At 55.3% G+C, this 14979-nt stretch overlaps 2 protein-coding genes across 3 annotated transcripts; one reads left to right on the top strand and one right to left on the bottom strand.

Moving 5' to 3' along the window:
* Positions 1-2811: 2811 nt before the first annotated feature.
* On the bottom strand, positions 2812-11329 carry Tepsin (TEPSIN adaptor related protein complex 4 accessory protein). Of its 2 annotated transcripts, XM_057776546.1 has the most exons (13): positions 11266-11329; positions 9738-9810; positions 9292-9383; positions 9114-9207; positions 8372-8439; positions 7930-8005; positions 7750-7821; positions 6794-6985; positions 6323-6497; positions 5710-5823; positions 5540-5618; positions 5067-5201; positions 2812-4266 (listed from the first exon to the last, which is right to left on the bottom strand). In XM_057776546.1, exons 1-13 carry the CDS (start codon positions 11311-11313, stop codon positions 3793-3795), a joined length of 1692 nt encoding a protein of 563 aa, XP_057632529.1. In that variant the 5' UTR covers positions 11314-11329; the 3' UTR covers positions 2812-3792. The 2 variants fall into 2 exon arrangements, with proteins under 2 accessions (XP_057632529.1, XP_057632530.1); XM_057776547.1 differs by lacking the exon at positions 11266-11329 and having other exon boundaries at positions 9098-9207; positions 9738-9781.
* A 226-nt stretch (positions 11330-11555) lies between these two features.
* Positions 11556-12828, top strand: Ndufaf8 (NADH:ubiquinone oxidoreductase complex assembly factor 8). Its single transcript, XM_057776132.1, has 3 exons — positions 11556-11679; positions 11765-11875; positions 12241-12828. Exons 1-3 carry the CDS (start codon positions 11596-11598, stop codon positions 12253-12255), a joined length of 210 nt encoding a protein of 69 aa, XP_057632115.1. The 5' UTR covers positions 11556-11595; the 3' UTR covers positions 12256-12828.
* Positions 12829-14979: the final 2151 nt, after the last annotated feature.

The raw sequence follows: 14979 nt of genomic DNA on the forward strand, positions 1-14979 counted from the left end.
TTTGAGGCTAGCATGAGCTACAGAGCGAGTTTCAGGACAGGCTCCAAAGCTACAGAGAAACCCTGTCTCAAAAAAAAAAAAAAAAAAGTGTATATGTTTTACCTGCATGTATGTCTCTGCACCAAGTTGAGGGTGCTGGATCCGGAAACTGGAGTTAATAGATGGTTGTAAAATTTTATGTAGGTGCTGGGAACCAAACCCTGGGTCCTATGCAGGAACAGTGTATGCTTTTTTTTTTTTTTTTTTTTTTGGTTTTTCGAGACAGGGTTTCTCTGTGGTTTTGGAGCCTGTCCTGGAACTAGCTCTGTAGACCAGGCTGGTCTCGAACTCACAGAGATCCACCTGCCTCTGCCTCCCAAGTGCTGGGATTAAAGGCGTGCGCCACCACCGCCCGGCACAGTGTATGCTTTTAAACATTGGTGGCTTCTTTGTTAACAGGAAGCTTTGATTTCTACATATTAACATTCGCACCCTTTTGTTGCGGTAACCATCTGCTCAGAGGTAGTCACTTCCTCCTCCATGCACAGCCCTGCGAAGTCTTTGTCTCACGCCCCACTTCCAGCACATAGTGTCTTCCTGTCATCCCACTGGAAAGCTCTGGGGCGCATGCTGTTGCCGCTCTCCCCAATATTCCAGCCTGTGATGACAAGTTACCTTTCTTATCTCTAGAATGACCCAGGGTTTCATCCATGTTTGAGTAAATATGATGGAAGTGGGTGAGGACACTGACCGACTTTTGTATAAATATAGATTTTCACTTGTCTGCGCAAATTCCTAGGACAGGAATTAGTGCTATTTGAGAAGCTGCCGAGTTGCTTTCCAGACCCTGCATGGCCAGTGTCACGTGAGCTCCAGCTGGTGTGTGCCCCTCAGCTCTTGGAGGTTGAGATCTTATTCTTGTCCATTAACAGGCAAGCGGTTGTAAATCACGTGGCTTAGCTACCTGCTCAGATGGTGATGATCTATGTGTGCCCTTACCTGCCATGCTTCCAACACATTCCTGCATACGTCTGTCCAGATCTTCTATACATTATAATCTGGGTGGTTTTCTAGTTTTAAGTACCTGTGTGTATATGCACACTCACACCATGGGATCCATGTAGAGGTGTGGGGGTCAGTCTAGGTTCTCTGGGGCCACAGAATTACAGAATGAATTAATCTTTCTCTTTCTCTCTCTACACACACACGTAATTTATTGGAATAATTTACAGGCTGCTAGTCCAACAATGGCTGGCTGGCAATGGAAAGCCCAAGAATCTAGCAGTTGCTCAGTCTCACGAGGCTGGTGTTCCAGCTGCTCTTCTGTAGATGCTGGGAACCTGAAGAAGTGAACTCCAATCTGAGGGAATGGATGTGCCGGCAAGGCAAGCAGGCAGAGAGAGAAAGCTTTCTTCTATATCCTCTGTAGACGTGCAGCAGAAAGATGGCCCATATTAAAGGCCTCTGTCTTCCCACCTCAGAGGTCTGGACTAGAAGTGGACTCAACCACTTCAAACCAGCAGAAAATCTCCCGCGGGTACAGGAGAAAACCTCCACTATTCTGAGTTGTACCTCATTCCAGAGAAGCTGACAACCAAGAACAGTCAGCGTAGCTCAAAGGATGACCTTCGCACGTTCTCTTTTCCACCACGCAGGTGCCAGGCTGTGTGCGGGGCAAGCGCCTTTACCAGCCTGGCATTGCAATGACCCGTGTTCTTGACAAGCTTTCACGTTGGTCTGCGTGAGACATCTGACCTCCCTAGAACTCCCTCTGGAGAACAGGCTGACTTCAGATCCACAAAGAGCTGGAACTAAAGGGCTGCACCACCACAGAGTGTATCTGATACTTAGGCTAAGGCTCACTTTAAGTCTGAGGGGTGGACCAAGGCGTTTTAAGTCTTTTTTACACATTGACAGCTCCAGCCCCACTACTGGAGGGCACTACCTCATCACTGAACTCCTGCAGCTGCAGAGAGCCACCTGACTAGGAGTGTGACCGACCGTGTGGGCACCTAACACCCCAGGCTCCATCTCAGGATATGGACGCTGTTGCTGACCCTATTTGTGTAAATCTACCATCTTGTTTGAGACCTGTTACCAGTCTTGGCAAGCATAGCTGTGGTGAACCAATCAGCCACAGGAGACCCTCGCCGTATCCGTTACCATTTCTCACAGGAGGGGAAGGACCGCAAGCGCCTCCCCCACCTGTCATCAGCAGTTACTAGGAAAAACACTCCAGCGGTTCCCACGAGCCTTCCTCTGCTCTTGCAACCCCGATGGGATACCCCGATTCACCAGCTGAACCTGTGTGAAAATGTTTCTGTATCCAGGGTTAACAGAAAGACTCCCAGAAAAAGCCACACTGTAGAAGTAATATTCTGGGGCTGGAGAGATGGCTTAGAGGTTAAGAAGACCTGGGTTTGGTTCCCAACACCATGACGGCTCACAACTGTCCATACCTCCGGTTCTAGCGGATCTGACTCGCTCGCGTGAACACACCCACAGGAAAACACCAATACCCATGAAGTGTTTCCTGTAAACTCTGGTGTAAACTCTGGTGTCTGTTCACTACATAAACATGAAGCTAGGACCACAGCTCAGGGGAACAGCACTTGTGTCTGAGACTCTGGTGGGGTTTAGCACAGCACCTCACGTTCATAGCTCATCCTGGAGTGGGATACCCACAGCTTCCGTTCACAACATCCTTGTAGCCCCTTGAGGGTGAGCGCAAAGCAATACCAAACACTTAAGGAGAAAACATCCGTCTCACTCAGGGAAAGGAGCCCCTGAAGCACGCCCCTTATTAGTAACCACCAGCCAGAGCGGGCCGTGTAAACATTGGTGTTTATTGGGAAAGTGCACGCCGACGCCTCACAGTCACTTCTGAGATGGACAGGAAGGTTCACTGGACTCTCCCAGGGTCTGCAGAAAACCGTGACAAGCTGAGCATCCAGAGTGGGTCCGACAGGGACCTGACACTGGACATACCACAGGGCACTTGGCTAAGGAAGCTGAGAACCAGACCTTTTGGATCACAGGCACAACCCCCCAATGCCCTACCCTGAAGGCCGTGGCTCCCAGCTGCTGTGACCTCCCTACAGGAGGATCTGAGGTCAGAACAGAGTCGATGTCTCCAACCCTGACAAGTGCTCACTTCTGAGGGTCAGGCAGGCAGGGCTTGCCCAGGGCACCCAGGTCAGCACTTCAGCCCTGCTACCGGCCAGTTGCTACCATAGGAATTCAGGTCCATACAGCCATTGCCAGCACCTAGCAAAGGGACAGTCTGGACAGGGACTGAGATGGGGGGGAGGAGCGAGGGAGGGGTTGGCCTCTGTGTTTAGCCTTCTGGAGTCAGAGCAGCATGGGGCCGAGGCGCTGTGGCCAACAGCCCTGGGGAAGCCCTGTCCTGAAGCTGTACCACATGAAGCAGGAAACTTCTGAAGTGGCTCCAGCCATGGCAGACCTCTTGCCAGGAGGAGGAGGGAGGCCAATCCCAGGGGCATGGCCAGAGTCAACTTCCCAAGAAGCCACGGGAATCTAGACACCCTCTGAGGCACCAGGTGACCCTCTTTCCCACACTTCCATCTTGGCTGGTCAGCACTGAGGCCCATGTCTTCTTCAGTGACTCTTCTGACCATTGGATGGCCCCACGGGGCTCGGCTGGCTCAGAGACTGCTTTACCACAGCTTCCAGGTGAAAGAGAGGGGCCAGAGGGGGCGAGAGGACCACTCCGTGGTGGACACGAGGCCATGAGGTCCTGGGTCCTCAATATGAGAACCAGGGAACTCTGAATGGCGGGGCCCAGAAAGTCAGTCACATGTTTAGAAATGCGAACGCAGATGGCTCTGTGGTCACCTTCTGTGGACCGGACTGGAGATCCTGCGAGCCGGGGCAGGGCAAGCGGGGGCAGGCCACCAGCTCCATCCCCTCAAACAAAGAGTTGGGGCTCCACAGGCACGTACTGGAGCTTCCTTCTGGGGTATCTGTGCTCTCTGGGTCCTGTTCACATCCTGGCCCCTGTTCACTAGAACATACTGATTGGGTTTTGACAGCACTGGCATCCTCTAGAGCAGGAGGAAAGGTGTCTGGAGAGGGAGCGGGCACAGGGTTCCTGGGCTTGACTGTGGTGGAGCTTAGAGGCTGGAGGAAGACCTGGCTCCCAGGAGGAGGCACAGGGCTGGTCAGCAGATCCGCTGGGCCCACGAGGGTAGCTGCAGAGCTGGGCTGGGCACAGGGCCTTAGGGCAGGCAGCTGCTGTCTGCAAGAGGCTTCCAAGTGTCTCAGGATCTAGAGGAAAACAGGAAGGAGGGGGTTCCTGTTTAGTGCTGGGAACAGTGAGGCCGAGGCAGACACCCAGCCATGTGCTGCTGGAACGGGACACATGAAACAGGTCCCACTGAACAGACGCGTGGGCAGTCCCAGCCTCAGAGCCAGACATCACGGGAACTGAAGGTCCCAAGGAGACCCGACATATCTGGTCATTCTGGACATGTGTTCCTGTGATGTCACCCAAAGTTTACTTGGTGGCATGACCAAAAGGGAGCTAACAGGTGCTAATGGCATAGCCAACCCGGACTAAGCAGCTGGGACACTGCAGTTTAACAACGACAGAGAAGACAGTAGACCCCATCTAGGTGGCGCTGGCCTTTAATCCCAGCACTCGGGAGGCAGGGGCATCTCTGGGAGTTTGAGGCCAGCAAGGTCTGCAAAGAGAGTTCCAGGATAGCCAGGGCTACACTGTGAAGCCCTTCTAGAAACATAAAACAACAGAAGCGGCTAGGGATGCAATCAAGTAGCCAGGAAGGGCATGAGGGAGACTCCCAGGGACATGGCCGAGACACTGGTTTGTGACAGAACAGAGAGCTGCAGCCAAGGGAGACTTTCTGGAGAAGGTGGACTGTGTGTCCGACAGGCGGGGGAAGAGCCCAAGGCACCCACAGTGCCAGAGCCCAAGGGAGGAGGGCACCACACACTGAGCAGAGCTGTAGGAACGCGCCCACCAAACACTGATCACGGCCAGCTAGGGACGACTGCCAGGGCAGTGGGTGCTGAGAGAGACTCTGCTTTTTCCAGGGCCCACTGCCCACCTTGGTAGCTTTGTTGGTCACAGGTCCAGGACTGCCTGCACCAAGTTCCTGCAGCTGTTGCCGGCAGAGGAGGAGGACTTGCTCCTGAGGCAGGAGGTCAGCTCCCCCAAAGGAGGCAATGGCGCACAGCGCCCTCTGTGGGTTGGAAGCGGGGTGGGGGTGGAGCCAAGTCAACTCTCCAATGGCTCCACACACACACACACACACACACACACACACACACACACACACACAGGAGGATGCCTGGGGCCCAGCATCCCCACCATCCTGTGTCCCCTGCTCCCTCAGGCTGGCCCTCACCATCCGCTCCACAGCATCCCCACCATCCTCCCGTCCCCTGCTCCCTCAGGCTGGCCCTCACCATCTGCTCCACAGCATCCTCCACAGCATCCCCACCATCCTCCCGTCCCCTGCTCCCTCAGGCTGGCCCCCACCATCCTCCGAGTCCCCTGCACCCTCAGGCTGGCCCTCACCATCTGCTCGCACTCACTGGTCCTGACCAGTTGGCGGAGGAGCAGCTCCAGCACAGCCTCACAGTTGAGCAGCCCACACCTGCACAGGGAGGGGACACAGAGGAGGGATGGGGACAATCATAGCTGGCTTCCCCCAACCCTCAGGGGCCAGGCGCAGGCGGGCAGCTCACTCTTTGATGAAGTGCTGGGTCTCCTCACGGCTCAGGAAGACACGCGATCCTTGTGTCACGGCTCTCACTAGGCTCAGCTCTTGCTGGCAGTCATTTAGGGCCATGGCCTCAGTCCTGGACAGAGCAAAATGACATGGCCAAGTCAGGATATCAAGGTCTCAGGTAGACAGGTGGGACAACAGCCCCTAAGCTCCCACACTGAGGGTCAAGGAACCTGCTGGCAGCCCCTCTGGGAGAGGCGGTGGGGTGGTTTGAAAGAAAATGGCCCCCAAAGGAAGCGGAAACATTAGGAGGTGTGGCCTTGTTGGAGTAGGTGTGGCCTTGTTGCAGGAAGTGTGTCAGGGTGGCTTTGAGTTCTCATATGCTCAAGATACCACCCAGTGTTTCAGATCACTTCCTGTTGCCTGCAAGATGGAGGACCCTCAGCTACTTCTCCAGCACCACGTCTGTCTGCATGTTGTCACGTCCCACCACGATGACAATGGACTGAAACTCTGAACTGTAAGTGAGCCACCCCAATTAAATGTTTTCCTCATAAGAGTCGCCACGGTCACAGTGTCTCTCACAGCCATAGAGACCCTAGCTGAGACAGGTGGCCACAAACCCCACACACCTTTCGGTCAGGTCGCTTGGTTCGCGGCTGGCCCCAGAGTGGCTGTCGCTGCCAGACCGACTGCCTGAGTCTGAGGCCTTGCTCGGGTTGCTGGTGTAGGAGGAATTCTGGGAACTGGGACCACTGTCCAGTTCGTCCCAGCCTCCTCCAGCCTGCCCAGGCTGGTGTCTCACAGCTGAAAGACAGAATTGGTAGGCAAGACCCCAGGGTTTTCCACAGGCCTCATGCCACCTTCTTCAGACTCTGGCCTAGGAGACAAGGGGCTGTGGCCTAAGCTTACAGGGCAACTCCAGAAACTCCAGGCACACAAAATGGGTGGGTACTTCCTGCTGGGTAGGAAGCCTGGGGCTCCTGCAGTCAGGGCAGCGTTAACATTCATCTCCATATCTGTAAAGTGTCTCACTCCCTGCCCTCACACCTGATAAAAAGGAACGACCCAGATCCACAGAGAGGCAACCCTTGCCTCCATACCTTTGGCCCCAAGGATTAGATTCCCAGTGCTGGGATGTGTGTGGCCAGTTGAAGGTGTCACTGCAGGCTGGTAGGTGTCACCGCGTGGCAAGGGCCCCTGGGTGCTGGGATTCTCAGGCCCAGGGCGCACAGCGTTAGCCACAACCTCTGCAGCCCTCTGGATCGTGGAGAGGAAGCTTTCGCCCGCAGAGCCTGCGGACAGCAAGCTGGCATCAGCAGGAGAGGGTGCTCGCACCCTGGCCCACCTTCCCTACCTCCAGCCAGGCTCTCCAGGATGGGGTCAGGGCGACTGCCTGCTCGGATCCAGAGAGGCAAAGGCATGTGCTGCAGGTACCAGAGCTGCTACCATAGGTCCTGGGCATCGTGGTCTGGACACTTAGTCTACAGCTGCCAAGGTGAAGGGTGTTCTAGGGGAGCTGCGGGAACTGAAAATGCCCCAGGCCCTTCAACAAGTGTGGGGGCCCATCCTCGCTTTTGAAGAAGGGACAAAGTGAAAGCGTCAGAGGCCCCGGAGATGCACAAAGGCCCATCTGTAACAGCCACAACACGCAGCTGGACACAGCTGGACACGGCCTCGCATTCTGCCCCAAGGACGTGCTACTCTATAGACCTTCGACAAATAAACTTCCAGTGTCTGATGGCACAGGTACCCAAATACACAACACTGTTACAGTCCGCACAAGTGACCCTCTAGATCCCTGTCACAGCCTGGACCAATGCCCCTCAAGCAGCAGAAAAGGTCAACACAGCCGGCTGGACTTAAGTCTAGCTTCTCCCTGTCCGTCAAGTAGAGCCGGCCAGCCTGCCTTGCCTTCCTCCCAGCTGGGCAGAGGAAGCACAGGGGATCGCACCGGGAGGTGGGTCCACACGTGGTGTAGCTGGGAGATGCTCATGAGATGCCAGTGGGGTCTGACCCCGGTCCCTTCACATCCCTACCCAGGAGCCCTGTGCTGTACCTGTCCGGCCCCATGCCTTTGTGTAGCCAAAGCCTTGCAGAGCACTGTTAGGTCTGGCCTGGGCACCCATGCCTAAAAGAGGACACTGGCATCAGTGTAGGCCTCCATGCAGACCAGCCCACATGTACCAAGAGGGACCACCCCCGATGGTGGCTGGGGGTGGTCACCAGAGTGGCATACCTGCTGGAGGCAGGGCCTGGGGAGGCTGGGAGGGAAGCGAAGGCACAGCATCTGAGAACAAGGTGCTGCCCAGGTCCTAAATGAAGAAGTGGCCGCTCAGAGTCCCAGCCGAGATTGCCACTTGGCCCATCCCTACCAGCTCTGTCGCTTTAGACACCTATCCTGAGCTGCCCCACCAGGCACAGGGGCTGTGGCCCGGCGAGGAGCAGAGCCAGTTCTGTGCAGCAGGACCACAGCAGGCCCCTCACAGACATCCCTCCGCTCTGTGCGGCAGGACCACAGCAGGCCCCTCACAGACATCCCTCCACTCCGTGCGGCAGGGCTACAGCAGGCCCCTCACAGACATCCCTCCACTCCGTGCGGCAGGGCTACAGCAGGCCCCTCACAGACATCCCCTCCACATCCCTCTGTGTTCTGTGCTCTGGTCCTGTCCTGGGCTCACCTGGGCAGCCGCCCGCACCTTCTGGTACAAGCTGTTCCCATGAAGAGGGTCAGGGGGGCCCGAGAAAGCTGCAGGGCAAAAGTCAGACGGGACAGGCTGAGCCCGGGCACCGCTTATGACCCACAGAATCCAAACCCAACCTTCCCCGATGGGGTGACCCTGAGCCCCTCCTGGGGACCTTCAAACATGGCCTCTTGACCGTCCACAGCAGCAGCTCCACCATCTACCTCCACAACAGTCACTCTGTCTGCCAGAGACCACACCGCCGCCCACACACACTGGAAGGAACTGCTTCTTTGGGTCCATTCTCTCCCACCTACCTGCAACAGGAACCTTTCAGAGGTTTTTCAGGGCCTGGATGGGAGACCTTAGGTCTCTATCAGGGCCTTACAGGTAGGATCTATCCACTGACTCCTAGGCTGGTGCGGCCCGAGCTAAATTCCCTCTGCTAAAAAGCTTCCATCATGGAAAATCAGATTTTTTCCATCACACCAAGCCACCCCCAAGCTTTCCCTGGCTCAGGCCCTTGCACATGCCACAGCCCCTGTCCATAGCCATTATGCGTCATTCTTCCAGGGCTAGGAGCCACTCCCCAGAGACCCTTAGTGGGCCCCTCCAGCCCAGAGACATTTCCATTTATAAGCCTGGACCAATGGTGACCCCAAGCCCCAAGCCCAGCACCCGAGGCCTATGTCTCCCCACCCAGGGCTGCTTGCCTGGGCACACCTGTGTCTCTGCACACCTGTGGCTTCCTGGATGAGAGCAGAGTTTCGTCTGAGGATGAGCAGGAAGGAGGAAGAGCCATGACCACACAGGTAAAGCAAGATCTTCAGCACCTGGAGAGTGGACAGATTCCTGGGGCTGGCCTTGGCTGGGCAGTGGCTGAGCCCTGGTCTGCTGCCCACTACTCGGGGACTCACCTTGAGCTTCACGTGGCCAGAGCTACTGTCTAGGCGGTTAAGAAGGTACTCTAGCAGGCACTGGCTGCTGCCCAGGGACTCATGGGAAATTTCTAAGAGTCATCTGGGTTAAGGAAGAAGCAGACAGACGCGAGACCCACCAGGCGAGACAAATCCTCCCTCCTGTGACCATGACCCTGTTTAGGTCACAGGGCCTGAAGACCATTACCGCAGGCTTTGGTTTCACCAACACCGGAACTTTTAGAGTGTCCTGGGCTCTACGCCATTGGTACGGCAGCTTTTAGTGCACCCTTGACACATATCTGGATACTGGGAAAAAGAACTTGTTGGTGCTCCTGGGATAGCAGAAGAACTCACCCTTGTCCCGATAACACTTCCTGCTACGACAGGATGCCCACTGCTTACTCTCCCCTGCCCCCGCCAATGGGAGTACTGCAGAAGGATACTGGCAATCTCTTCAAACAGGTAGCCGGGACATGGGGTGTCATCATCTGAGGTCCCCTTCAAGAGAATGGGGAGCTGAAGAGGAATGGGGATCGTGAGGCGCTGCCACCTTACACAGGGTAGGTCCCAGCCACCAAATGACATGGAAGCAAGTCTCAAGCTTACTGGTGCTAAAAATGCCCAGGAGACTGCCTACAAGGGACCAGAATCACCCTAGTACAGCTTTAACCAGGCTCTGGCAGGGATGAGTGACCCCAGGAAAGAGGGAAATCAATACGGGCTCTCTAAGGTCAAGATGAGGTTTAGCCCCAGCCTCTTACACTCCTAAATGGAAGGATATTTTAAATACACCCATTTATCAACCAGCAGCAGCAAGAACCTCAGGGCTTTCCATGTACTGGACGGGCGCAGTACCAGACCCAATGAGTTAGAACTGCTCAGCCTGATGGGTTTCGTGGCTCCTCAAGAATGGCTAACTTAAATTCTATATAGTCATGCAGCAACATGGCTGTGTTGGTCTGCTGGTGAGTGTATAATGTTTATTTGGTTGAAATCTGTAAACACGTGTTTCTCATGACTCAGTATCTGGGCAAGAGGGTGGGGTTTGGGAACATTTCAGATGGACACCGCTAGGGTCCCACACGGCCTCACCAAGCTCTCAGTCCACAGTGACGAAGGAGGTGCTCTGCAGAGTTCAGTACCTAAGAACCTGCCCCAGCCTCTACATAAGAGAGCTGACTTCCTGCAGCATGGCTTGCCTAAGAAGGGTCCCCGGGGGCCACCCAGGAAGCTTAGGGCAGTCAGCTTGTTTCACTCAACAGCTGACCATAGGGCCCAGCCTTGACAAGCTAAACAGGGGCCTGAGTTTCAGTGGTTTACCCTGAGGCAATCAACACCTGGTTCCGACAAAGACCACAAACTGAGACTACCCAGGAACAGATCGTCCAGAGAATTCCTAACGTTCCCGTTGTGGATAGGATCACCTGCCAGCACACACCCACCGCTTTTCACAAGGACACCCCTAGACAAATGTCAGCCAATCAGGGGTCCTGAACCTTATAAACCCCTCACCCCCACCTCTGCTACTATAAAAACCCAGCTCTAACTGAGCTCGGGGCTCTCCGATCCCTACAATACGTTGGACACACGGAGAGACTGAGTTTGCAAACTTGTTTAAGAATAAAGGCCCTTTGCTTTTACACACAGGACTCGGGTCTCCTGGTTGGTTTTGGGGAACTCCGTGATCTGGGCATAACACTGACAACAGGCTCCGCCTTCCCCACCCTGTAGCTATGGCCTTCCAGATGCCTCCTGTCCTCCCGAGATGTACGAGTTTCCAGGATCTTTCTCAGGAATGAAGCCTGGGAAGCCGAGCCGGCCCCGCCGGAGATCGCCCGCCGCCCTTGGCCTCCTACTCCTCCTGGCAGAGCAGGCTCGCTCGTTCTCGGCAGCTGCTGGGCAGCCCGTCCCCGCTAACCTAGTGAGATCCCCGGGCGCCGGGTGTCAGCAGCCCCTGCGAACTTCACTCACCCTCTGGAGGAAGCTCAAGCGGTCCCGGAGCAGCGGCGCCGCCGCCATGGTCCAAGGAACTCCCCCCAGCCTGCCCCGCTTCCGCCAGGCTTCGCTCCTCCAATCACCGCGCAGCTCTGGCTCCTCCAGCCAATCGGTCTCAGGAAGGGGGCCCATCCGAAGTCCCAGTTAGAGACGGACAAGCACTAACACCAATGACAGAAGAACAGGCCAGCGACTCTGACCAATCAGAAAACAGTATGGGCGGAGGGGCCGGATGTTTGCCGATTCGACGCCGGAAGAGGCGAGAGTCAATATGGCGGCGTCCACAGGAGCCTGGGAGAACCGCTCATGTCCGCCAACGGAGCCGTTTGGGGGCGCGTGCGGAGCCGCCTCCGAGCCTTCCCGGAGCATCTGGCGGCCTGCGGGGCGGAGGTAAGCAGCGGGCCGAGCCGGTTAGCCGGAGGTGAGGAGGATGGCGGCCCTGGGGAGGCCGCACTACCGTCGGGTCTTCCCTTAGGCTACGGCGTACGGCAGGTGCGTGCAGGCCTCCACCGCCCCCGGAGGCCGCCTGAGGAAGGACTTGTGCGCGCGCGAGTTCGAGGCCCTGAGGAGCTGCTTCGCCGCCGCGGTAGGTGGGCGCGTCCCGTTTGGCTTTTCCTTTCCAATGTTTGGTGGGTGCCGCCCGATAATGGGGACTTGGACTGCAGAAGTCTTAGTACCTCATTCTAGGATAGGTTCCTAGAACGACACTAATGCTGGCCGCCTGCCGGAGCGCCACGAGTGTTACCGAGGGCGGCTAATGCAGAAACAGCACCCAGTAGAACGTCCACTCAGTCACAGGGTCCAGGCTTTCATCTTTTAGGTGAGCTCAGTCAGGTGCCCCACATACACACCAGCACCTCAGCTCTTTAAGGTGTTTGGAGACTGCAGTATTTGATGTGGTCGGGGCTTTTAAACCGTAGCTAACTTGGACATTAACCCTTTCTCTTTCAGGCCAAGAAGACCTGATGGAGGCACCTAGGAAGGGCTGTGGGCACAGGCGCCTTGTACTGATGACACACGGAGAGCTTTGGGGACTGAAAGAAGGTGTGGCTGGCGGCGGTCCTGGTGTTTATGTTTCTTCTCGGCTTGAACCTTGGGCAGAGCAGGGTTTGTTTATCGATCTGATTTCGATTAAGATGTAACAGAAACAGCAATGAATATTATTTAATTCGGCAGTTTCAGGTTTTTATACGCAAAGCATGGTGTATGGAACTGGTTTCTCCCAAGAACAATGCATCCTCAGCATACCAGCCCCTCTCCCCCTCAAAAAAGCAAGTGGCAGGTCTGGACCATAGAACTCTGCCAAAGGATCCCACTTAAAACTGTTCTCACCAAGGGCCAGAGAAATGGCTCAACAGTTAAGTCAAAATTCATTGCTTTCTTAGAGGACCCAGGTTCAGTTCCCAGCACCTACATGGCAGCTCACAACCATCTCTTAACTCCAGTTCCAGGGCACCCAACACCCTCTTCTTGCCTCTGCAGGCACCAGGCACACCCATGGTACAGACATGAATGCAGGCAAAACATAAGATTAAATAAATCTTTAAAAAGAAATCCAACTGTTCTCATCAAAAGTATTTAGTCTCAGTCTAGCACGCCAGGTCCTGGATCCAACTGCTCATGGGCAAAACACCCAAGATGCCTCAGCAGCCGCACAAGGGGAGCGAGCCCAGTGTGACAAGTGCTGTGCAGATGGCGGTCCAGACATCGGGCAGAGGCTTTTCTGGACAAAAAACAAGGAGGTTCTGCTTCGGACTTGCAGTGCGGGGATAGCCATCCCTGCAGCCTGTCCCGGGTGATGGCTCCTGACTTTCCTTCTTCCCCTCTTCATATGGTAAGTTTAAAAATTCAAAGCATAAGCACACCTTTAATCCCAGCACCTGGGAGGCAGAGGCAGGCGGATCGCTGTGAGTTCGAGGCCAGCCTGGTCTACAGAGGGAGTTCCAGGACAGGCTCCAAAGCTACAGAGAAACCCTGTAAACAAAACAACAAAAAAGCAGAGCACAGTAAGGGATTCCGTGTGCACGAGTGCCACCTGCTGGGAAGCATGGGGAAGTGCTCGGTCCCACTTCTAGGTGTGGAGGTCGCACTGCTGTCCTTGAACCAGTTTGCACCTGCCTCAGAGCCTGGGTTCTGGGAAGGGGGCCAGAGGCCAGCGAGCCCTACACTTTACCCAAAATCGGCCTCCCTGCGGCATCCAACTGCTACCCTGGAACTGGCCTGGCTTAGCAGGCGGAGAAAAGCCAGATTTTCTAGTTTGAAATGTATTTAACGTTTATGAGTGTTTTAGATGTATGTGTGTGCACTGTGTGTGTGCTTGGTGGCTGGGGGAGGAGGGCACGAACAAGATGTTGGATTCCCTGGAACTGGAGTTAGAGGTAGTTATGAGCCGCCACATGGATGATGGAAATCGGACCTGGGTCTTCTCTAAGAGCAACAACGGAGCCGTCTCTTCAGCCTCTAGGAAACTGTGTGATAGGTGCTCTTTTGTCCACCTCCAGACATGACTTCTTGGCTATTGCGGAGAGCAGTGGTGTCTGTTCTCAAGGGACCTGATGGTGTGACTGGACGGTTGCCCGGGGATACCAGGTTGCCCTCCATAGAAGCACCGCCTACTCAGTGTTCTTTTCCCCACTGTTGAGACTTCCCTGCCCGCCACAGCACCCTGAAGTCCTCATGACAGCTCAGAGTATAGCTCCTTCCGTCTTCCTCAAGGCCTCCAACTCTGGGCCCCACTGAGCTCAGGTCCCCTCAAGCTTGTCTGGCAAACTGTTCTCTCTTGCTGTCTCTTCATCCTCCCCTCTGAAGTGGCATCCACTGCCGTTCCCGGCCCAGCACAGCCCAGGCCCACAAACTCTGCAGCCCGGCCCCCACTCCATCATCATTTGAATATTAGATTCCTGCACACACCCAAACCCAGTTCCCATGGACTAGTCCCCAGCTAGTGGTTCTATTTTGGGAGGTTCTAGAAACTTCAAGAAGTAGGTCACTGCAGGCATGCTCTTGAAGGTTGTGCCTGATCCCCAGTTCCTGTCCACTGGGCTGTGAGTAGAACCCTGAACTAGGGGTTTACAAAGAATGCAATGCATTCCTCGCAGCCTGGAAGCCCGGAGGCTAAAGGTCAGTACTGTGAGGCCCTCCTGCTGAATGTTCAGGGAACCGGAGAACACAGTACGAAAGATGCCTCAGTGAGGGCGCTACCTTTGTATCCTAAGCTCTTAAAGCCTCCTGGTACACTTACTTGGAAGCCCCGAGCTTTAGAGGGGCCACACTGAACCACAGCAGATGTCTTGGCCTCAGATGAGATCTCTTGTTCCTTTTCATTGTTTTTCTGGAACTTACTCTGTAGACCAGGGTGGCCTTGAACTCAGAGATCTGCCTGCCTCCTGGAGTGCTAGGGTTAAAGGTGTGCACAGCCACGTCTGTTGTTGCTGAGAACTTTAGCTCCTCTATGTTCCTGTCCTGCTGTTGCCCCGGGAACAGAAGCATCCCTGGCCTGTAGCACGACAACCAAGAGTACCTGTTCTATAGCAGAACCATCACAGGCAGGCACCACATAGCAGTAGCCTATGCCAGTACCCAACACCTTAAAGACTGAACTGGCAGGTGGCTCCCCGGTGCCCCAGCCTTACAGTACCCAGATGGAGGTGTTGTCTCCTTCAGCACTTCTGCAGTAAGCCCCCACCCGCC

This window comes from Chionomys nivalis, chromosome 7, assembly GCF_950005125.1.
Source record: "Chionomys nivalis chromosome 7, mChiNiv1.1, whole genome shotgun sequence".
NCBI lineage: Eukaryota > Metazoa > Chordata > Mammalia > Rodentia > Cricetidae > Chionomys > Chionomys nivalis.

Bases quoted from the DNA above. Each gene is read 5' to 3' on its own strand.
- Ndufaf8 (XM_057776132.1), top strand. From the start codon at position 11,596: ATGTCCGCCAACGGAGCCGTTTGGGGGCGCGTGCGGAGCCGCCTCCGA. The intron at 11,680-11,764 runs GTAAGCAGCGGG...GTCTTCCCTTAG, and splicing joins TGGCGGCCTGCGGGGCGGAG to GCTACGGCGTACGGCAGGTG.
- Tepsin (XM_057776546.1), bottom strand. From the start codon at position 11,313: ATGGCGGCGGCGCCGCTGCTCCGGGACCGCTTGAGCTTCCTCCAGAGG. The intron at 7,822-7,929 runs GTATGCCACTCT...GTCCTCTTTTAG, and splicing joins CCAGGCCCTGCCTCCAGCAG to GCATGGGTGCCCAGGCCAGA. The intron at 5,824-6,322 runs GTGTGTGGGGTT...TGCTCTGTCCAG, and splicing joins CCAAGCGACCTGACCGAAAG to GACTGAGGCCATGGCCCTAA.